Raw genomic sequence first — 22,321 nt, forward strand, 5'->3', positions numbered from 1 at the left:
GACATAAAGGAAATCTGGGGGAAATCTCAAATCTCTCCTCTATGAAGGCAGAAAACTGGTGATGACCTCTTGTTCTGGCCCACTCTGGCCTTTCTGATGTTCTTTTAATTGAGACTGTGACATGGTAGCAGTACAGAAAATCTCTTCTGAAGTAAGAAGGGCAAAAAAAAGTATGAAAACTTCATGGAACACAAAATGGTAAATCAGAAGTAAATTATCTATAAAATGAAGTTTTAGAAGAAGGGTTGGAGGAATACAGAATAGAAAACCGTGCCAACATCTTCACAATACCAGGTTAAAGACAACAAATCTGGTTCTCTAAAAATTTTGATACCATTTAGTAATTTCTGCCCACATTAAATAAATCAGAATTCTAGGCCTCCTAGCAGCAAAATAAAAATTCAAAATCATCAGGTACTTTTTGCACTTGAAGTTACTGTAAGATCTTTTGATCTAATTTAACTTAGTTACATTTGAAATCAGTGGGTTTGAAACTTTTTTTTACATGATGATTTCCTGGCACGGCCTTCTTCCATAGGAGACCCTGTCCCTCATTGAGCCCTGATTTTTAAGTCCATAGAGAGAAAAGGACTGTGCAAAGGTCCACATTATCCTTACACTACGAAGAGCTATTAGTATGAATCAGCATTGAAGGGAAATAATAATAATAACAACCATAATAATAGTAATAGTAATAGTAGTAATTAAGTTTTGGTCTGTATTGGTTAATGAGAATTGTCTGTGGCAGTTCCAACTTTGGGCACAAGAGGTAGATGTTTTCACATGAAACTTCCATCAAATACTTAACATTACTAATCAGCTCTTATACTTCAGGATAAGGGGCAGCCAGCTGTTGCTAATCTTCTCTTCTATGTTTTATGCAGTAACACATTTACAAAAGTGAGATTAATTGTAAAGATGTAATGTGGAGAATGGGAGTAGCCAAGCATTTATTTATAATGGGTTATTTATTTTGCCCAGAGGATCTTGGGGCTTCACAGGAAATGCAGTGTCTTGTCAATATTTTTTCTCTGGGTATATCAAAATATTGTTGTATGCACTTACATGCCTTTTTGAGATCAGAGTACACACAGTGAAACTGATTTTGTGGAGGATTGAGAATATATGTTGCTGGCATTCACCTGACTTGTGCTGAATCTAGCAACATTCCGTGTGGGTTGGGACTGTTTTATTTGTTATTTCTTGCTCTCTTCAGCCCAAGCAGATTAAAGATTGAAAAGACAACGTGATTAAAAGCCAAGCATATCTGTACTCTTAAACACTGTTACATTTTTAACATATTAAATTTACATTACATGGTTTGGAGTTTTTTTAATTAGAAATGATAGGGAAGAATTACTTTAATCCATTAATATATTTAAATTTTTGACATTGTGAAAACTTTTACATTCCTAAATATCATGGAGAAAAAGCAACACACTACCTTTACTTAATTTCCATAGGGACAATAAGCACATTCCATGGTTAACAGCTGCATAGAAGGATTATCAGTGATGTGATTATGAAACATTTTTGTATTAATGCATATATGAGCATTACTTTGCATATAGACCTAAATCAGCCATTATGTTCAAAATATTATCTATGTTTTGATATAAATAAATATGGCAATGCTTTTTTAAAAAGGCATCAGTGTAGGCTTTAAACATACTTTTTCACAGACCTATGTGTTACACAGACTCACAGACTTTGATGTAAAAACTAATCTTTTTCATTTAGGTGTCTTTTATGATGTGGGATGACTAGTATAGTGCAATCTAGTTTGTGTATTTGTTCATTAGAAGACACATTAACTTGATTGTAGTTACTTATATAAATGATGATTGCTTGCATGAAGAAGAGTTTCAGAAAGGGAACGTACTTTTTATTATATTGTGGCCTGTAAAGCCTTTTCAAGAAATGCAATCAATGACGGATTTCTTGTTTTTGCAAATCACTATTTCTACTTATTAGCTGAAGATTTTATTTGTTTTGTCAATAAGAAAATTGTTGTATGGAGAATTACAGATACTTAAAAGGAGCATGAAATTTTAAGTAATTACCTGCCATTAATTTTCTGAAATCCTATTCTGTTTCATTTATGTAACAGTTCTAACTTTTCTGTAATGGTGCTTTCCAATGAATCATCAATTTATGCTGTTATTTTGTGATAATCCATTTCCATAGTGAAAACTGCCCTATGCAGATTCCTGTATCAAATGTGTCCACTTTCTTCATGTGTCATTGTGCTGAATTATATCAGGTAAATTTTGCTCAGAGGTTTGATCCTGTGAGTTCATAAACCTTGCTATGGCCGATGATTTATAATTGCTCTCTCACACACTGCAAAATACCAATCATACAAAAAAAGTTAGCCTTCTGTTGGTCCTTGTAGCATTCATTGGCTTGTCAGCCATTCACTGTATTCCACCAGGTTGTTGAAGTTGAAAGTGAAGAATAATTGATTTGAAGTAGTATATTTGACAATATCCACAGAAATCTCTGCAATACTATTCCACATCAGTGAGAGCAGGAACATTATAACACTAGCTTATGTTAGTTTAATAACTTCCTTCATATACATGCAGCATTTTCCACATAAAAGAAAACCAGTTGTGGAACAATAACTGAAGAAAACTCCAGCTAATGCAGTTTCATATTTCCAAATTAAGGAACACTCAAGATGAATAATCCAAAAAGTTTTGTTAATGCAGTGCTAATACCTCAGGAATTTAAGCAGCAAAAGCCAGAATGAGACAGGCTTACACAGTAGAATGCTATGTTTTTACCTTGGGATTTTTGCAGAAACCTCCTTCAGCACAAACTGGTTACAGATTTGGTAGGTGAAGAGTCCATTCTAAGAAAAACCAGTCATGCCTACAGGAGCTGAGCATGACTTTAAATTAAGCACTTTTCTTGTCTGTCAGACTGTGACAGGTTGTTTCATGCAGAGAAACCACAGATACACTATCCTGTCCCCCAGGCAGCAAGAAGCCAAAAGGAGCAAATCTGCGGTGCTACAACAATGTGTGTTTCAGGTCACAGACTGCTTCTTTGAGCACAGATCAGGCAGCACAGAACAGTTTTGCAGTAGTTCTCTTTTCTTGGCTTCACATCCTGATTGACCCACTTGACACAATTTTAGTAACAAGGTTTGGAGTTCAGCTGTCATCCTGGTTCTCTACTACATAAAGCAAGAGCAGTGTAATAGAAGGCAGAGTCATATGCCATAATAGAGTACTATGTAGAACAGTACCTATACTACAGCTACCTATATCAGCTTTTGAATGCATAAGCGTGCCTATGATATGTGATTATTGATTATGAAGCAAATAGTCTTACAGTTATGTGACAAATATCAAATATAATATGTTGCACCAGGAAACTGAACCACAATGAAATTACAAAAGCAGGTTAGTTTGTACTTTTCAACTGAATTGGATTTCCTGTTTCAGTACCAAAAATGCACCAGACAAGAAGGCAGATGGAACTTTCAGAACCAATGGAAAATAATGGGATGATGAATTGGGACCACTATTTCAGATTCAACCTCTCCTACCTTAAAATTAGGTGTGTAAAGTTTCATACTGTGCAGTTTATAACTTTTGATGTTTTAGCATAACAATGTATGAGAAAAAGCTAAATGTAACAGAACTTAGTTGCAGTCCTGAGAAAGCTCCTGGTTTGTGCTTATCAGATCCAGCTGGAAAAACTTTTTATGTAGAACTGGAGAGGTTTACTCTTAACAGCAGCTTTCATTTGAGAAAAGGTAATGGATACAGGAAAAATACCAATAGAATAATTTAGGCCATTCAGCAAAGGGGGAAGAGAACTTGTTGAGAAGTTGCCAAAATGTGGTTTATTATGATTTTTCACAACAGCCCAACTGCTAATAGTGATAGTTACTCAGTTCAGAGGTTAAGTTTTTAAAAATGTCTTATTGTTTACTGGACATCTCTTTTTGATATTAAGATGGTAACTAAACTGAGGTTGAAGCTAATGAATTTGCAGTGAAAAAAACTCCACCTCTTCTTTCCCTTAATGGCACAAATTTAGATTATCCCAGAAATGATTATAGAGGGGTGGATTAAGTTAGCTAAACTATTTTAGCCACTTTATCTGCAACAGTAAAAATGACCCAGAAGTTTTGGGTATTAATTTCAATACACAGCTTCCAAACATGTGACTGAAATGAACATTGCTGTCGTTACCATCAGGAGGTATGAAATTCAAAGAGCTGGTTCTGTTTTGCAAGAACTTAAATGGTCCCATGTGTTATATATTTAAATTTATCTGTCTCTTCCATCCGACTATTTGACTTGCACTAATCTAAAAGTTTCAGATGTATTTCTTGGAGGATGAAACTCATTGCTCCTCTTCCAGGACTGCCTTTCTGCAATGCACTACTTCTAGAGTATTCTTAAGCATGACCTTGATCTACTTGCAAAAAGACGGAATTTCAATCTTATGGTTCCAAGCTTTTCTAATTAACTGTGCTCAATTCAATAAGTGGCAGGATCCCATTTAGGCTGTTGCCTAAAAGGAGAAATAGAAGATATTTTTCTCTACTTACTTAATTGTTAATATTTCTATTGCACAGATTGCCTAGTAAATGGTTTCTTTGTTTCTTATTTTTGTTTATCTTAAAATTACCAGAGATACTGTAGGAATTTGCTTCATATTAATGCATATAACTAAGCTGTTTATGAACAAAAACTAACTTCGGAAAATATGTGTCTCCAATGAGGAGAATAACACTACTTCTACCACCTTAACTTAGAATTTCCCTATTACAAATCTTGAAAAACTGTAGCGACTATATATTTCAGGGAAAAAATGCATTACTTTATTCATTTATTAAACGATATGAGCATAATTTTCATATTTGTATTTGAATCACAAAGAACTAACAAACAGATATTCTTTGCTCAGCCTTGCTAAGCTTTTGGAAGTGTACTGCCTAATTTGAAATCCAGAAATTGCTCAGTGCACACAGAATTGTATGCCAAATGATGATGTTAATGCTTTTGGGAACAATTTTGCAGCAAATCAAACGGCAATAAAAAACCCAAAATATTGAAAATAAAAAGAATTAATAAAAAAAGCCATTCCTGAGAGACCTGTAATTTTGGTTTCATTGATTATGGAACAGACCTTAGCACTAGCAAAAGGACATGAAAATTGAAAAAATATACTTCTTTTTTTAAATTAAGGCATATTTACAAATTGCCTTTGTTGTAACTGACCATCTGTCTGAAGACTTATTGGAATATGCTGTCATGATATACTTCAGAACCCTTAGAAACAAGAGGAAGAAAGGCAGGCAAATACATGGAAAACATTCTAGTTTAAGGATAAAGGGAAAACCAAGTCAAATAATTTGTTACACAACTAGTAAGAAATTTGACATTTCTGTGGAGAAGGCTCCATTTCATGAAAGTAGTTAAAAGAAGTAGTAGTAACTACAGGACTTAAATGTTCAGTTCTGCTATCAATACAAAAAAAAAAAAAAAAAAAAAGGGTGATTTTTAAAAAAATAATTAATTAAAGCATTAGCAATACCTTAGCACTGCCAGCAGGTTGAGGGAGCATCTCTCTTATGAGGAAAGGCAGGATGAGCTGGGGCTGTTCAACCTCGAGGAGATAGAGCTGAGAGGAGACCTCATTAACATCTATCAGTACCTGAAGGGAAATTGCCGAGGCAATGAAGCCGGGCTCTTCCCAATGGTGCTGAGCAATAGGACAAGAGGCAATAGGACAGAAACTGATGCACAGAAAGTTCCACCTGAGCACGAAAATAACTTATTTACTGTGGATGTGACCATGCACTGGAACAGATTGACCAGAGAGGCTGTGGAGTCTCCTTTTCCAGGTATATTCAAAAACTGTCAGCATCCTGAGAACCATTGGTCTAGCTGACCATACTTGAGTAGAGAGGTTAGGCTAGATGACCCCAGTGGCCCCATCCACTTAACTAATTTGTGTGTTTCAGTGAACAAGGAAGGCTATGAAAAAGACTAAACAAAACTTTTCAACAACTCTAAAGAAAAGATAAAACCTTAGAGAAACTTAGAATTTTATCAGTTCAGTTTGACTAGGCAACCAAACGAAAGAAGAAAGATGACTTTATTAGGACATACTTGAATCGCATCAGGGCAAAATAAATGGTAACAAAGAATGAAGTTACCCAAGGCAAGCACAATAGTAATGAATTGAAATTAAAGCCATAGAATACAAAATAAGCCATTTCTCCATCAAAATTGAAGTGGTTAATCACTGGAACAAAAAAATTTAAAAAGCATATTCAGATGACAACTAAATGGTTATTTTCTTCTCCACTTGTTGGATTTAAACTCCATGTGTTTGGCTTAAAACCGGATTAACCACATAAAGCTTTGTGGTCCATGGTATATGAGAAATCTAAATCATTGAATTCATTTTTTACCTGGCCCTTTACAACTGTGTTTCTGTGAATTTCAGATTTTAGAAACCATTTACTGTAAGTAATATGAAAGAATTTGAAGAAAGCATCATACAGCTTTTGTCCTATTCTCCTATTTTCCATCCCAAAATGAAGACTGCAAAATAAAATTAACCTGAATCTGGCAAATGTGGAGCAGAATAGGAAGCTTGTAGATGTGTATGCAATGTGAGTAAAGTAGCTGTAGACACAAGACACTATTATAATAACCTAGTATTTTATTCCTGTATCAGTCAAGTCATGCCTGTGTCCTTCATAACCTTAAAAATTGCTCAGCCTCAGATTTTTGAGACTTACTACTATCATCTTTCTCCTTGCCAGTACCGTCAGTATGTAAAGGACTCAAACCTAATCCAGGAAAGGAGTTACTGCATGGTCTACCAGGGTAGATGGCTAATACATAATAATGAAGATACAGAAAGATGATTTAGTGAGCTGATGAGTGTGATGGACAGCTATTTAATTGCAGAGGAGAAAGTTAATTCACTACTGAAATGTCATTATTTAAGTAAAGCTTGTCTCTTCAACAGGCATCTACTTAACAGAGATGTTATTAAAGCTAAATTACAACAAAGTGGTGAGACATCTCCATCTAAATAAGACAGACAAGTCAAAATGAATAATGAGGTACTAATTTTACAATTTTTAGTAAGCCATTTATTATAATTACCATATGCTATATCTTTCATTGCTTCATTTGTCAGATCATGTGTGGAGCTGTTTAATTGGTATTTTTGATACTCTAAATACAAAACTAATGTAGAATTTTTTCACTTGGAAAGTTATTTAGTTGTAGATAAATAATGAAGCCAACAAGAGATATGATGCAACAGAAATTAGGATTTCCTAGGAAAAAAATTAACATCAATTCTTAAACGAAGATAGGCAAATGGGAATATCTACATTAAATACGAAGTGTCACATAGTGCAAAAAGACAGATTTAAAAGATAATGAAATGGTGACCTCGAACATCCATAATTAAGAATATATGTTAAAACTCGTCTTTGACTACTATTTGAAGATAATTGAGTTTTGGGGAAAGCTTTTGTTCAGAAGAAGAAAAAATAGCATAATAAAAAGCACATCAAAGACATAATGACCATGACAAGAACACTTCCATCAAGACCTAATACGCAATCCAGCGAAAACCTGCCAAATATTAGGAATAGAACCGTCTAGGTATGTTACTGGTTATACAGCAATCATAACCAGTAAATGCAGAATTCGTGTGTTTTTCTTGCAGCTCCCTTGAAGGAGCGAGGTGTTTGTCTCCAAAGCCTGTGGGATTCCTCTAGGAGACTCACAGTAACGGAATTCCTTTTTCACACCGGTGGCCTTCACATTTCTTTTCATACTTAGGTCCCAGCTATGGCAAAAGCCAACGGGCTTTCCTGCTTTCCTGCCTAATGTTAAGCAAAAGCAAATCTTGCTTCCTTCCCAGCCTGCTTGTTCCACGCACACACGAGCAAGGTGAAGGGGCAGCTGTAACAAGGCGCATTGCAAAGCAGATACTTTGTAGCCTCCAAATCCCTCCTGCCCCGGCTGCATCAGACGAGGGCAAGCTCCTGTCCGTGTCCCAGAACCAGCCTGGAAATTCCCCCCTCCCCCGCCCCCCCTCCATCCTCCCCAGCCCCTGCTCCCAAAGCCTTGCCAGGCAAGGCCATTTCCTGGGCCAGATACAGGGGGGAGTTTGATGGTGCTTTGCTGCAAATCCCGAAGCTGTGGGAAGCGAGAGGATAATGTTCACACCCGCTTTGCTTCAGCTAAGGAGGGGAGTCCTTTCAAGAGCAACCAAAACTGAACTCCTGATTGCTTGGTAGTGCGTGTGGCTATGAACGTTCTAGAATCAGAGAGGTTAGAAAAGTCCTCAAAGGTGGTCAAGTCCATCTGCCCCCCAAAATGAAACCAAGCTATGTTGCTGGGTGCCGGAAAGGACTATAACGCGCAGCTTTTTATCCCCGCCAGCATAATGGGACAAGGCCAGTCGTTTAGAGCCAATTCATTGAGCCCAACAGAGCCTCCCTTTCCACTCCCAGCCGAGATTCTGAGGAATCAAGGGATGAAACCCCAGCAATGTTACTCCGTTGGCAGTCGTGGGGACACACCTTTGGAAGTCCCGCCAGCTGAGCAAGGGGCTGGGCCTGCGGGAGGACGCGCGTGCCCAGGTTCTTCTGTCGCGGCAAATGCTGCGTTTGCCACACCAAAGAAACGTAACGAGCGTGGCTTGAGCGATTTCATACCGACAAAAAGACAAAATGGAACAAACTTTGGTTTAATGATAAAGACAGCTTTTGTCTTAAGAAAGTCACAATGACAAAAGATGGAGCGTAGCGAACAGCACCAAACCTCTTACATTTACTGATGAATCTAATACTACTAATAAACTTTTACTAATACCTATGAATCTCAGCTCATAAATTGAGAAATGCCTGTCTAGGAAACTGAACAGAAGAATAAACAACCCTAAAATCTTAAGAAACAATCTTATTCCTATCTAGTCCTCTTGACGGCTAACTCTTGCTAGCCCTGGACAGCTGCAGGGCTAATTTGGTCTTTTCTTCTTAGCGACAGGCTCTGCTTCCTTCCGTGGCCGATGTCTTCTCCTGTGCGCGTTCCTTTCCTTCACGGTTGCAAACACCCTGGGAAGACAGGAAACAAACCATTCATTGCCAATTCAATACGTACCATTAAACCAAGCTCCCAGATTTCCGTTTCTCTCTGAGCTTCTGTCTTTTCAGGCTGTGACTCCTTTGTAAATGGAGCAGCACCAGGAATCTTTCTTGTTCTGCTTCCTTCAAATTTCTTCCTCGTTTTGCTTCATCCTGTTTCTAATTCCAACAGCACCACCAAAGCCAGCTTTGGTGTGCCTATTCCTGCTTGTGTGACCTGGGACTTGTTGAGGCACAGCAAGGCTTCAGTCTGAATGCTGGGCTTTAACTAAGCTGTTTGGCTTTCAAGTGGGTTGCAACGTGGACCACGGCTGCAAGGGGCCATCCTCCAAGTGCCCTTGGCTTGCCCTGGGGTGCCTTTGGCAAGGGTCAGCCTGTTTTAGTCCAAGGGCGCAGGCTTTGAGCAGAAAGAGGAAGAAGTTCCGCACCGTTGGCACTGCCCGCACGGAAAGGGGCCTCCCGCCGAACGGGGCCGCTGGGGCGATTGGCAGCAGGGACACTCCACGTTGCGGGCTTTCTTGCGGCTTCTCTTGCCTGCCTCCCCATTCTCCTTTCTGGGAGGTCTTTTGCTCCTCTTTGCTTGGCCCACAGTCTGGAAATCAAAGAATCCTAATCAATTTTTCCTTCCTCTCACAAAGCTGGAGATCAGAGCGTCCAGCGCAAAAATCTCTCGGCCTAAGCAAGTTCCTTCAAACCCTAAAGAGCTGAGAAAATGCCTGGATTTAGCGGTGGGCTGCGGCGGGGCGCCAACACAGCACCTTGGAGGAAAAAACACCTCCTTTCTACTGGCCAAAGGGTTGCGTAAACATGTGGGTATCTGTAGCTCTACATTTCTTTTTATACCTCTCTGCCTCACTTCTATCCCTATTTTTCCTCCACCCATGACTAGGGAACGGGTTTTAAGTTCAGTCCGATTAGTGAGGACACATGGTTACGCGGTTTGTGCGACCCAAAATGATCTCTCTCTCTCTCTCTCTGTCTCTTTGTCTCTCTGTCTCTCTGTCTCTGTGAGTCAAATTCCGGTTGGCTGGTAAGGAAAGTTTTGGCGGGGCCACAGCACTGGCAGGTCCTTTTTGGGGAGTAGGCTTTCTGGGGATGCTACAAAAGATCCCTGAAAATCTGCAGCACTTCCGTGAACGCAGCCAGGATTAGTGATGTGAGCGGGCAATGGGGAATTAAGGATCTGATTGGAATCAGTGAGGGTGCCAGCCCTGGAGAAACCAGTTTAGAGAGAGTCCAAGCCCATTTTGGTGGCGGTGCTGCTTTGTTGGGTCCAAGTTATGCTCCAGAATTCCCTATTTCAGAGCAGCAGCAGCATGAAGCTTTGGGCAGCATCTGCTGTGCCTTTCCCAGCGCAAGGGACGATGTGATCCTGGCAGAGCGGCGTCTCGCATGGCTCGCTGGCAGGTTTTGTCCCCTTCTCCCAGTTTCTGGACCCTCCCGGCAGCTGTTGATTTTCTTCCCACTCACCTGAGCGAGAGCGTTGGCAAGTTTATGTTCTTTTTTGCAGGAGTAGTAGTACTCCACACACTGTGCCACGGTCTTACTCTGAATCTGTAGGCAAGAGAAAAAGAAGGAATCTGAAATGGCCATCCTGTAGGGTGCGTTGGAGAAAAAGTGAGGCATATATGGGGTAAAGTAGGAAGTGAAATCATAGAGTCAATTGAGCAGGGTGTAAAACGAAAGAAATGGGGAGTAAAAGAGGCATTATGCCACGCAGAAAGCGGTGTATTGTGCCACGTAATGCGTAAGACGTGGAATGCCCAGCTCAACAACAAATCCATCTAGCAGAGCTTTTCTTTCCCCCGTTCCCTCCAGTTATCCCAGCACAACGTGCTGAGGAAGCAGCAGCACACGCGTGAGACAAATGCGGCAGAATAAAGCTTGGTCTTCCAAAAGAGCTCGGAGAAAAGGGCTGGAGAGGCAGAAGGGCTGCCTTCACACAGGCCTTTCACCCGCAGGAGACGGATGTCCCGTTTCTTGATTCTTTTCATACTTTTGGTATTTGGGAAGAGAGAGACTGAATTCCAGTAGGCGGTACCAGAAATAATGCACATTTTCTTCTGATGATCTGCCAGGGTAGAGCATGTCCTATGGCTTTACCTGCTTCTGGATGAGATGAAAATCCTTGCCATAGGTGTGAAAAGCCTTTTGGAAGGACTCCTCCTCCTCAGGTGTCCATCTATCAGAGCCTGGCAAGAAAAAGCAGCGGGTAAACGGATCCCTCTAGACATTGAAGTGGATCCCACTGGCAGCCAAAACGCAGTCGGCGCCATCCATCATTCACGTGCGTACACGTCTGCTCCCTCAGAAAGTAATGAAGACAAAGCAGGGAAATTCCCCGGGGAAAAAAGGGCGGAAAACAAGGAAAGCTGAAGGGCTAGATGCTGCTGCTGCTGCTGCTTTCCCCACCCCCCGAGAAGAGGAGACCTTGTAGTGGTGTTCCTTGTTTCAGCGTAAACGCTTGACATGGCAATTAAGGCGAGGGACGGCAGCGTGTGTCAGTGTAGGAAGAAGCTCTGTTTTGGTTACCTGCGTAATGGTAATCGGCCAGGGGATGGCCTTGAGGCGTCGGAGGCCCCCCTGAGAGCAACATCTCCAGAGCCTCCTGCAAGATCAAAGGGCAAAAGGCTTTAGGTGCCCCACCACAAGAAAAGGAGCCACAAAACATAAATGCCGCCTTTCAGCCGCTTTGCCTCTTCAGGGATTCAGTCCACTGGATGGCATATGGGTCAAACATTGAGACTTGCTGCCAATCCCTCGCTTTCTCTGCACAACCCTTGGATGGCGCTCCCCAAGAGTGGCGTGTGGCTCACTGGCTCAATGCTTTTGCTCCTCCTGCAGCCAGAATTGCCTCAGCTTGCTGAGGCTTCTGGGAATTCCCGCTCCGTCCAGCCCAAAAGGTCTTAGAGAACACAGATCTCCAGGAGATTTGCAAGGCAGCAGGCTGCGGGAGCCTCTGCCGGTGCCTCCAAGAGAGTCATTGTCCCTGCTCGAGCCCTGTTTGTGCTCAGTCCTGACACAGGTGGAGGAGACACAGCAGGCAGCAAGAGGTGCGCTGCGTGCTAACTGCCTTCCTCAAAGAGCAGCCAGGAAAGGCTGTCCCAGTGGCCAGGCCTTCTTAATTTTTTCATTCCCTGTCCACTCCTGTCTGCGCCCAAACAGCCGCTTCTTACCGGAACGCTGCCGCGTGCCTGGTGCAGGCAGTGCAGAGCGAGCTCCAGGTTAGCCGCTGCCCTGGGAAAGCCACGGGAGCTGGCCATGTCCAGCAGCTCTCTTACTGCAAGCACAACAAAAAGGCACCGTCAGTCAGGCTTGAGCCAAGAAGGGGGAAAGCTTGCGATACAAGGCAGAAGGAAAGCACAGGAGCTAAAGACAGCAGGTTGGAGAGCATGAAAAGGATCGCAAAGAAAGGGGCAGCTGAACCAAGGGCCCACGTAGTGCAGGCTCTCCCTTCAAAGCAGCTTTGGTAATAGGAGGCGGGGGCCAATCTCCCTTCTTCCGGCATCAAATGCCCCTGACCAAGTTGGAGAGCGGGAAAGTTGCTCTTTTTTCCTGCTCTGCTGCACGGACAAAGCAGTCTCCTTGCCTCTAACACGCCCCCGCGGGAAGACGGGAGAGACAAGGAGAGAAGCAGAGCATGCAAAAAGCTGCCTTTTTCCCAAAGAAGGAGCGTTCTACAGGCCCCAGCATCTGAGGGGTGGAAGAAAAAGCTTGACAGCTACCTGGGTCAGGTTTGTCCATGTCAGAGTCATCTTCCTCCCATGGCTTCCAGACCAGGCATGCGGGCTCTTCATCGTCACTTGGCGGTCTGCTCTGCAGCTCGGGGAGCTCAGCCTGAAAGTCGCTGCCGACGTTGATGTGTCTAAAAGAAAGAAGGAAGTGCAGGTAAGAAAGGCAAGCGCTCAAGAGACACGTCCCGTGGAGCCACGGGCTTGAAGCAATCCCACCCTGACTCTGAAAGAGCAGTTCTGCTCCTGGCCATTCCTCAAGTTTGCCATCCTTTAATCCCTATGCCAAAACTCACGGCTGAACGTGGACTCTCGCTTTCCTTTTCATTGTTCCTCTTCTTTCCGCCTGGAAGAGATCAAAAGAACGCTCCAGATCAACATCATTCTGCCGACATGCGTGGGTAGCCTTCCTTCTCATCCTCATCACTGCAAACCACAAACTCCCCAGTCCCAGCTCCCCGCAGTTTGGTGAAATTGCTGGGTTTTTCACTTGGAGCTTCCGAGGCAGGATCCCCCAGCAGGCTGCAGAGTCGTCAGGAGGGGAAGCAGGAGGGCATGCGCTGCTTGCTCCCTTCAGGCTTGGGGGCCGGTGAGAAGACCCAAAGGCAAGGCATGGAACTTGTGCCAGGGGAGGCTTTAGGTTGGATAGGAGGAAAAGGTTCTGCACGCAGAGGGTGGCTGGGCACTGGAACGGGCTCCCCAGGGAAGGGGTGACAGCACCAAGCCTGCCAGGGCTCAAGAATTCTTTGGCCATTGCTCTTGGGCACAGGGTGTGGTTCTTGAGGCTGTCACGTGCAGGCCCAGGAGCCGGACAGGCTGCCTCTGACTGTGAGGCAGAACCAGCCCTACAGGCATTGAGAACCATTGACAAATACATCCCGGTGCCTCTCTAGAAAAGAGATCCAATGCAAGGTGGCAAGGGAAATATCTCTACAGATCTTAAACCGGAAGGTATCTGTACGCGATGAAAGTGGGTAAGCATGTAAGAATGGCTGAAAGCAGACTGCTTTTGTAGGTGAAAGCCAGTGTTGGAGGCCAACTGCTTCCATGCCCTGAGCAAGAGGGATCACAGAGCGGAAGTCCCATCTTTGTGGTTTTGAAAGCTTTGGAGGAGGTGTGAGCAGAGCCGGGGCCCAACAGGATTTGTTGACACTGAAGCCCTGAACTCCTCAGTAATGACCAGATTGTTTTGGGGTCAGCACAGCGTAGTTTCAGGACTTCAGTGGGTACCAAGAACTTTTAATCGGGTCATGGGTGGACGAGAATCTGAAAGTGCCCCGCGACAGCTCTCTGCGTCGTCTAGGGAAAGGTCTGCATTTCAACTGGAGGCATCATTATTCCTAGAGAAGTTGGAGCCCGCTTTCACGTGTACGCTGCTCAGGGGAGAGTGACCACAGACCATGTCTGTCATGGCTGGTGAGACAGCCAGCTGGAGCCTCTTGCCTTTCTGTTAGTGCTTGGAAGGCAAACGGGGATTTCCTTACCTTTGACGGTCCCACAGTGCTGCGGGGGTGCCTGGCGGCTGACGAGGAGATGAGGATGTGGACCCAGAGGCCAGAGGCGTCCGGCCAGGGCCAGCCCAGGAGCAGATCCTGCAGCTGCTGCTCCACCGCTGGTCCACCAGTGTTCCACCAACGGCCGCAGGAGCAGGAGACAACGACAGTTGCTAGGGGCACAGCCCAACATTCCATGCAGAACCCCGGGGCACCCAGGGGGTGCAAACAGGGATGGGCCACCTTTGCCTCTTTCACTGCTTCTGGCGCAAGTTTGCTCTCAGGGCCTTGCCACTGGGGCATTTCTCGTCAGTCCTCTGGACGGGGCAGAGCAGGGCAGGGACAACTCTGGCTCTTCTTCTCTGTGCTTCTCTGTAAGGTGCCTGCAGCTGGACGTGCGCAGGAGCCCGGCTCTGTCAAAGGACCCAGACCGCATTGCCTGCCTTCTGGAGAACCAGAAGGACTCGCGCTGCTGGCTCTCCTCGGGCTCTGAGAGGAGCAAGAGATTGCAAGTCGTTCCGTGGAGAACCAACTCCCAGGCTTTGTCTCAAAGTGGAGGCATCCATCCCGCCCCTTTCTAAATTGTCTGGTGCCTAATAATATCGCTTGGTGTTTTCCCTCCTTCGGGGTTCTGAGCTGGTCTCTCAGCTCAAGAGTCTTTCCTTGAAACTTGCAGAAACGGGGTGTATTCCAGGGGAATTGGTGGGGACAGCCCACCAGCAATTCCTTAGCAAGCACTTAATGCAGAATTCGTATGTCTTTCTTGCAGCTGCCTTGAAGGAGCGAGGTGTTTGTCTCCAAAGCCTGTGGGATTCCTCTAGGAGACTCACAGTAACGGAATTCCTTTTTCACACCAGTGGCCTTCACATTTCTTTTCATACTTAGGTCCCAGCTATGGCAAAAGCCAACGGGCTTTCCTGCTTTCCTGCCTAATGTTAAGCAAAAGCAAATCTTGCTTTCTTCCCAGCCTGCTTGTTCCACGCACACACGAGCAAGGTGAAGGGGCAGCTGTAACAAGGCGCATTGCAAAGCAGATACTTTGTAGCCTCCAAATCCCTCCTGCCCCGGCTGCATCAGACGAGGGCAAGCTCCTGTCCGTGTCCCAGAACCAGCCTGGAAATTCCCCCCTCCCCCGCCCCCCCTCCATCCTCCCCAGCCCCTGCTCCCAAAGCCTTGCCAGGCAAGGCCATTTCCTGGGCCAGATACAGGGGGGAGTTTGATGGTGCTTTGCTGCAAATCCCGAAGCTGTGGGAAGCGAGAGGATAATGTTCACACCCGCTTTGCTTCAGCTAAGGAGGGGAGTCCTTTCAAGAGCAACCAAAACTGAACTCCTGATTGCTTGGTAGTGCGTGTGGCTATGAACGTTCTAGAATCAGAGAGGTTAGAAAAGTCCTCAAAGGTGGTCAAGTCCATCTGCCCCCCAAAATGAAACCAAGCTATGTTGCTGGGTGCCGGAAAGGACTATAACGCGCAGCTTTTTATCCCCGCCAGCATAATGGGACAAGGCCAGTCGTTTAGAGCCAATTCATTGAGCCCAACAGAGCCTCCCTTTCCACTCCCAGCCGAGATTCTGAGGAATCAAGGGATGAAACCCCAGCAATGTTACTCCGTTGGCAGTCGTGGGGACACACCTTTGGAAGTCCCGCCAGCTGAGCAAGGGGCTGGGCCTGCGGGAGGACGCGCGTGCCCAGGTTCTTCTGTCGCGGCAAATGCTGCGTTTGCCACACCAAAGAAACGTAACGAGCATGGCTTGAGCGATTTCATACCGACAAAAAGACAAAATGGAACAAACTTTGGTTTAATGATAAAGACAGCTTTTGTCTTAAGAAAGTCACAATGACAAAAGATGGAGCGTAGCGAACAGCACCAAACCTCTTACATTTACTGATGAATCTAATACTACTAATAAACTTTTACTAATACCTATGAATCTCAGCTCATAAATTGAGAAATGCCTGTCTAGGAAACTGAACAGAAGAATAAACAACCCTAAAATCTTAAGAAACAATCTTATTCCTATCTAGTCCTCTTGACGGCTAACTCTTGCTAGCCCTGGACAGCTGCAGGGCTAATTTGGTCTTTTCTTCTTAGCGACAGGCTCTGCTTCCTTCCGTGGCCGATGTCTTCTCCTGTGCGCGTTCCTTTCCTTCACGGTTGCAAACACCCTGGGAAGACAGGAAACAAACCATTCATTGCCAATTCAATACGTACCATTAAACCAAGCTCCCAGATTTCCGTTTCTCTCTGAGCTTCTGTCTTTTCAGGCTGTGACTCCTTTGTAAATGGAGCAGCACCAGGAATCTTTCTTGTTCTGCTTCCTTCAAATTTCTTCCTCGTTTTGCTTCATCCTGTTTCTAATTCCAACAGCACCACCAAAGCCAGCTTTGGTGTGCCTATTCCTGCTTGTGTGACCTGGGACTTGTTGAGGCACAGCAAGGCTTCAGTCTGAATGCTGGGCTTTAACTAAGCTGTTTGGCTTTCAAGTGGGTTGCAACGTGGACCACGGCTGCAAGGGGCCATCCTCCAAGTGCCCTTGGCTTGCCCTGGGGTGCCTTTGGCAAGGGTCAGCCTGTTTTAGTCCAAGGGCGCAGGCTTTGAGCAGAAAGAGGAAGAAGTTCCGCACCGTTGGCACTGCCCGCACGGAAAGGGGCCTCCCGCCGAACGGGGCCGCTGGGGCGATTGGCAGCAGGGACACTCCGCGTTGCGGGCTTTCTTGCGGCTTCTCTTGCCTGCCTCCCCATTCTCCTTTCTGGGAGGTCTTTTGCTCCTCTTTGCTTGGCCCACAGTCTGGAAATCAAAGAATCCTAATCAATTTTTCCTTCCTCTCACAAAGCTGGAGATCAGAGCGTCCAGCGCAAAAATCTCTCGGCCTAAGCAAGTTCCTTCAAACCCTAAAGAGCTGAGAAAATGCCTGGATTTAGCGGTGGGCTGCGGCGGGGCGCCAACACAGCACCTTGGAGGAAAAAACACCTCCTTTCTACTGGCCAAAGGGTTGCGTAAACATGTGGGTATCTGTAGCTCTACATTTCTTTTTATACCTCTCTGCCTCACTTCTATCCCTATTTTTCCTCCACCCATGACTAGGGAACGGGTTTTAAGTTCAGTCCGATTAGTGAGGACACATGGTTACGCGGTTTGTGCGACCCAAAATGATCTCTCTCTCTCTCTCTCTGTCTCTTTGTCTCTCTGTCTCTCTGTCTCTGTGAGTCAAATTCCGGTTGGCTGGTAAGGAAAGTTTTGGCGGGGCCACAGCACTGGCAGGTCCTTTTTGGGGAGTAGGCTTTCTGGGGATGCTACAAAAGATCCCTGAAAATCTGCAGCACTTCCGTGAACGCAGCCAGGATTAGTGATGTGAGCGGGCAATGGGGAATTAAGGATCTGATTGGAATCAGTGAGGGTGCCAGCCCTGGAGAAACCAGTTTAGAGAGAGTCCAAGCCCATTTTGGTGGCGGTGCTGCTTTGTTGGGTCCAAGTTATGCTCCAGAATTCCCTATTTCAGAGCAGCAGCAGCATGAAGCTTTGGGCAGCATCTGCTGTGCCTTTCCCAGCGCAAGGGACGATGTGATCCTGGCAGAGCGGCGTCTCGCATGGCTCGCTGGCAGGTTTTGTCCCCTTCTCCCAGTTTCTGGACCCTCCCGGCAGCTGTTGATTTTCTTCCCACTCACCTGAGCGAGAGCGTTGGCAAGTTTATGTTCTTTTTTGCAGGAGTAGTAGTACTCCACACACTGTGCCACGGTCTTACTCTGAATCTGTAGGCAAGAGAAAAAGAAGGAATCTGAAATGGCCATCCTGTAGGGTGCGTTGGAGAAAAAGTGAGGCATATATGGGGTAAAGTAGGAAGTGAAATCATAGAGTCAATTGAGCAGGGTGTAAAACGAAAGAAATGGGGAGTAAAAGAGGCATTATGCCACGCAGAAAGCGGTGTATTGTGCCACGTAATGCGTAAGACGTGGAATGCCCAGCTCAACAACAAATCCATCTAGCAGAGCTTTTCTTTCCCCCGTTCCCTCCAGTTATCCCAGCACAACGTGCTGAGGAAGCAGCAGCACACGCGTGAGACAAATGCGGCAGAATAAAGCTTGGTCTTCCAAAAGAGCTCGGAGAAAAGGGCTGGAGAGGCAGAAGGGCTGCCTTCACACAGGCCTTTCACCCGCAGGAGACGGATGTCCCGTTTCTTGATTCTTTTCATACTTTTGGTATTTGGGAAGAGAGAGACTGAATTCCAGTAGGCGGTACCAGAAATAATGCACATTTTCTTCTGATGATCTGCCAGGGTAGAGCATGTCCTATGGCTTTACCTGCTTCTGGATGAGATGAAAATCCTTGCCATAGGTGTGAAAAGCCTTTTGGAAGGACTCCTCCTCCTCAGGTGTCCATCTATCAGAGCCTGGCAAGAAAAAGCAGCGGGTAAACGGATCCCTCTAGACATTGAAGTGGATCCCACTGGCAGCCAAAACGCAGTCGGCGCCATCCATCATTCACGTGCGTACACGTCTGCTCCCTCAGAAAGTAATGAAGACAAAGCAGGGAAATTCCCCGGGGAAAAAAGGGCGGAAAACAAGGAAAGCTGAAGGGCTAGATGCTGCTGCTGCTGCTGCTTTCCCCACCCCCCGAGAAGAGGAGACCTTGTAGTGGTGTTCCTTGTTTCAGCGTAAACGCTTGACATGGCAATTAAGGCGAGGGACGGCAGCGTGTGTCAGTGTAGGAAGAAGCTCTGTTTTGGTTACCTGCGTAATGGTAATCGGCCAGGGGATGGCCTTGAGGCGTCGGAGGCCCCCCTGAGAGCAACATCTCCAGAGCCTCCTGCAAGATCAAAGGGCAAAAGGCTTTAGGTGCCCCACCACAAGAAAAGGAGCCACAAAACATAAATGCCGCCTTTCAGCCGCTTTGCCTCTTCAGGGATTCAGTCCACTGGATGGCATATGGGTCAAACATTGAGACTTGCTGCCAATCCCTCGCTTTCTCTGCACAACCCTTGGATGGCGCTCCCCAAGAGTGGCGTGTGGCTCACTGGCTCAATGCTTTTGCTCCTCCTGCAGCCAGAATTGCCTCAGCTTGCTGAGGCTTCTGGGAATTCCCGCTCCGTCCAGCCCAAAAGGTCTTAGAGAACACAGATCTCCAGGAGATTTGCAAGGCAGCAGGCTGCGGGAGCCTCTGCCGGTGCCTCCAAGAGAGTCATTGTCCCTGCTCGAGCCCTGTTTGTGCTCAGTCCTGACACAGGTGGAGGAGACACAGCAGGCAGCAAGAGGTGCGCTGCGTGCTAACTGCCTTCCTCAAAGAGCAGCCAGGAAAGGCTGTCCCAGTGGCCAGGCCTTCTTAATTTTTTCATTCCCTGTCCACTCCTGTCTGCGCCCAAACAGCCGCTTCTTACCGGAACGCTGCCGCGTGCCTGGTGCAGGCAGTGCAGAGCGAGCTCCAGGTTAGCCGCTGCCCTGGGAAAGCCACGGGAGCTGGCCATGTCCAGCAGCTCTCTTACTGCAAGCACAACAAAAAGGCACCGTCAGTCAGGCTTGAGCCAAGAAGGGGGAAAGCTTGCGATACAAGGCAGAAGGAAAGCACAGGAGCTAAAGACAGCAGGTTGGAGAGCATGAAAAGGATCGCAAAGAAAGGGGCAGCTGAACCAAGGGCCCACGTAGTGCAGGCTCTCCCTTCAAAGCAGCTTTGGTAATAGGAGGCGGGGGCCAATCTCCCTTCTTCCGGCATCAAATGCCCCTGACCAAGTTGGAGAGCGGGAAAGTTGCTCTTTTTTCCTGCTCTGCTGCACGGACAAAGCAGTCTCCTTGCCTCTAACACGCCCCCGCGGGAAGACGGGAGAGACAAGGAGAGAAGCAGAGCATGCAAAAAGCTGCCTTTTTCCCAAAGAAGGAGCGTTCTACAGGCCCCAGCATCTGAGGGGTGGAAGAAAAAGCTTGACAGCTACCTGGGTCAGGTTTGTCCATGTCAGAGTCATCTTCCTCCCATGGCTTCCAGACCAGGCATGCGGGCTCTTCATCGTCACTTGGCGGTCTGCTCTGCAGCTCGGGGAGCTCAGCCTGAAAGTTGCTGCCGACGTTGATGTGTCTAAAAGAAAGAAGGAAGTGCAGGTAAGAAAGGCAAGCGCTCAAGAGACACGTCCCGTGGAGCCACGGGCTTGAAGCAATCCCACCCTGACTCTGAAAGAGCAGTTCTGCTCCTGGCCATTCCTCAAGTTTGCCATCCTTTAATCCCTATGCCAAAACTCACGGCTGAACGTGGACTCTCGCTTTCCTTTTCATTGTTCCTCTTCTTTCCGCCTGGAAGAGATCAAAAGAACGCTCCAGATCAACATCATTCTGCCGACATGCGTGGGTAGCCTTCCTTCTCATCCTCATCACTGCAAACCACAAACTCCCCAGTCCCAGCTCCCCGCAGTTTGGTGAAATTGCTGGGTTTTTCACTTGGAGCTTCCGAGGCAGGATCCCCCAGCAGGCTGCAGAGTCGTCAGGAGGGGAAGCAGGAGGGCATGCGCTGCTTGCTCCCTTCAGGCTTGGGGGCCGGTGAGAAGACCCAAAGGCAAGGCATGGAACTTGTGCCAGGGGAGGCTTTAGGTTGGATAGGAGGAAAAGGTTCTGCACGCAGAGGGTGGCTGGGCACTGGAACGGGCTCCCCAGGGAAGGGGTGACAGCACCAAGCCTGCCAGGGCTCAAGAATTCTTTGGCCATTGCTCTTGGGCACAGGGTGTGGTTCTTGAGGCTGTCACGTGCAGGCCCAGGAGCCGGACAGGCTGCCTCTGACTGTGAGGCAGAACCAGCCCTACAGGCATTGAGAACCATTGACAAATACATCCCGGTGCCTCTCTAGAAAAGAGATCCAATGCAAGGTGGCAAGGGAAATATCTCTACAGATCTTAAACCGGAAGGTATCTGTACGCGATGAAAGTGGGTAAGCATGTAAGAATGGCTGAAAGCAGACTGCTTTTGTAGGTGAAAGCCAGTGTTGGAGGCCAACTGCTTCCATGCCCTGAGCAAGAGGGATCACAGAGCGGAAGTCCCATCTTTGTGGTTTTGAAAGCTTTGGAGGAGGTGTGAGCAGAGCCGGGGCCCAACAGGATTTGTTGACACTGAAGCCCTGAACTCCTCAGTAATGACCAGATTGTTTTGGGGTCAGCACAGCGTAGTTTCAGGACTTCAGTGGGTACCAAGAACTTTTAATCGGGTCATGGGTGGACGAGAATCTGAAAGTGCCCCGCGACAGCTCTCTGCGTCGTCTAGGGAAAGGTCTGCATTTCAACTGGAGGCATCATTATTCCTAGAGAAGTTGGAGCCCGCTTTCACGTGTACGCTGCTCAGGGGAGAGTGACCACAGACCATGTCTGTCATGGCTGGTGAGACAGCCAGCTGGAGCCTCTTGCCTTTCTGTTAGTGCTTGGAAGGCAAACGGGGATTTCCTTACCTTTGACGGTCCCACAGTGCTGCGGGGGTGCCTGGCGGCTGACGAGGAGATGAGGATGTGGACCCAGAGGCCAGAGGCGTCCGGCCAGGGCCAGCCCAGGAGCAGATCCTGCAGCTGCTGCTCCACCGCTGGTCCACCAGTGTTCCACCAACGGCCGCAGGAGCAGGAGACAACGACAGTTGCTAGGGGCACAGCCCAACATTCCATGCAGAACCCCGGGGCACCCAGGGGGTGCAAACAGGGATGGGCCACCTTTGCCTCTTTCACTGCTTCTGGCGCAAGTTTGCTCTCAGGGCCTTGCCACTGGGGCATTTCTCGTCAGTCCTCTGGACGGGGCAGAGCAGGGCAGGGACAACTCTGGCTCTTCTTCTCTGTGCTTCTCTGTAAGGTGCCTGCAGCTGGACGTGCGCAGGAGCCCGGCTCTGTCAAAGGACCCAGACCGCATTGCCTGCCTTCTGGAGAACCAGAAGGACTCGCGCTGCTGGCTCTCCTCGGGCTCTGAGAGGAGCAAGAGATTGCAAGTCGTTCCGTGGAGA

The 22,321-nt window shown here is 46.6% G+C and overlaps 2 protein-coding genes across 3 annotated transcripts; both read right to left on the reverse strand.

Moving 5' to 3' along the window:
• Nucleotides 1–8,738: 8,738 nt before the first annotated feature.
• On the reverse strand, nt 8,739–14,902 carry LOC148219863 (zinc finger protein 541-like). 2 transcript variants are annotated; one of them, XM_088156604.1, is made up of 8 exons: nt 14,367–14,902; nt 13,179–13,228; nt 12,877–13,016; nt 12,328–12,431; nt 11,684–11,759; nt 11,255–11,343; nt 10,622–10,705; nt 8,739–9,121 (listed from the first exon to the last, which is right to left on the reverse strand). In XM_088156604.1, exons 1-8 carry the CDS (start codon nt 14,676–14,678, stop codon nt 9,044–9,046), a joined length of 933 nt encoding a protein of 310 aa, XP_088012730.1. In that variant the 5' UTR covers nt 14,679–14,902; the 3' UTR covers nt 8,739–9,043. The 2 variants fall into 2 exon arrangements, with proteins under 2 accessions (XP_088012730.1, XP_088012731.1); XM_088156605.1 differs by lacking the exon at nt 11,684–11,759.
• Nucleotides 14,903–16,157: 1,255 nt separating this feature from the next.
• Nucleotides 16,158–22,321, reverse strand: LOC148219864 (zinc finger protein 541-like). The gene is made up of 9 exons (XM_088157020.1): nt 21,786–22,321; nt 20,598–20,647; nt 20,296–20,435; nt 19,747–19,850; nt 19,103–19,178; nt 18,674–18,762; nt 18,041–18,124; nt 16,999–17,162; nt 16,158–16,540 (listed from the first exon to the last, which is right to left on the reverse strand). The coding sequence occupies exons 1-9, from the start codon at nt 22,095–22,097 to the stop codon at nt 16,444–16,446; spliced, it is 1,116 nt and encodes a 371-aa protein (XP_088013146.1). The 5' UTR covers nt 22,098–22,321; the 3' UTR covers nt 16,158–16,443.

This window comes from Sturnus vulgaris, chromosome Z (genome assembly GCF_052056855.1).
Source record: "Sturnus vulgaris isolate bStuVul1 chromosome Z, bStuVul1.hap1, whole genome shotgun sequence".
Lineage (NCBI taxonomy): Eukaryota > Metazoa > Chordata > Aves > Passeriformes > Sturnidae > Sturnus > Sturnus vulgaris.

What these genes read in the sequence shown, in the direction of transcription:
- LOC148219863 (XM_088156604.1), bottom strand. Translation starts at nt 14,678, where the DNA reads ATGCCCCAGTGGCAAGGCCCTGAGAGCAAACTTGCGCCAGAAGCAGTG. An exon ending in CATGGACAAACCTGACCCAG is followed by an intron (nt 12,432 to 12,876) that starts GTAGCTGTCAAG and finishes TTGTGCTTGCAG; the next exon opens with TAAGAGAGCTGCTGGACATG. An exon ending in TTCATCTCATCCAGAAGCAG is followed by an intron (nt 10,706 to 11,254) that starts GTAAAGCCATAG and finishes TCTTGCCTACAG; the next exon opens with ATTCAGAGTAAGACCGTGGC.
- LOC148219864 (XM_088157020.1), bottom strand. Translation starts at nt 22,097, where the DNA reads ATGCCCCAGTGGCAAGGCCCTGAGAGCAAACTTGCGCCAGAAGCAGTG. An exon ending in GCACTGTGGGACCGTCAAAG is followed by an intron (nt 20,648 to 21,785) that starts GTAAGGAAATCC and finishes GATCTCTTCCAG; the next exon opens with GCGGAAAGAAGAGGAACAAT. An exon ending in TTCATCTCATCCAGAAGCAG is followed by an intron (nt 18,125 to 18,673) that starts GTAAAGCCATAG and finishes TCTTGCCTACAG; the next exon opens with ATTCAGAGTAAGACCGTGGC.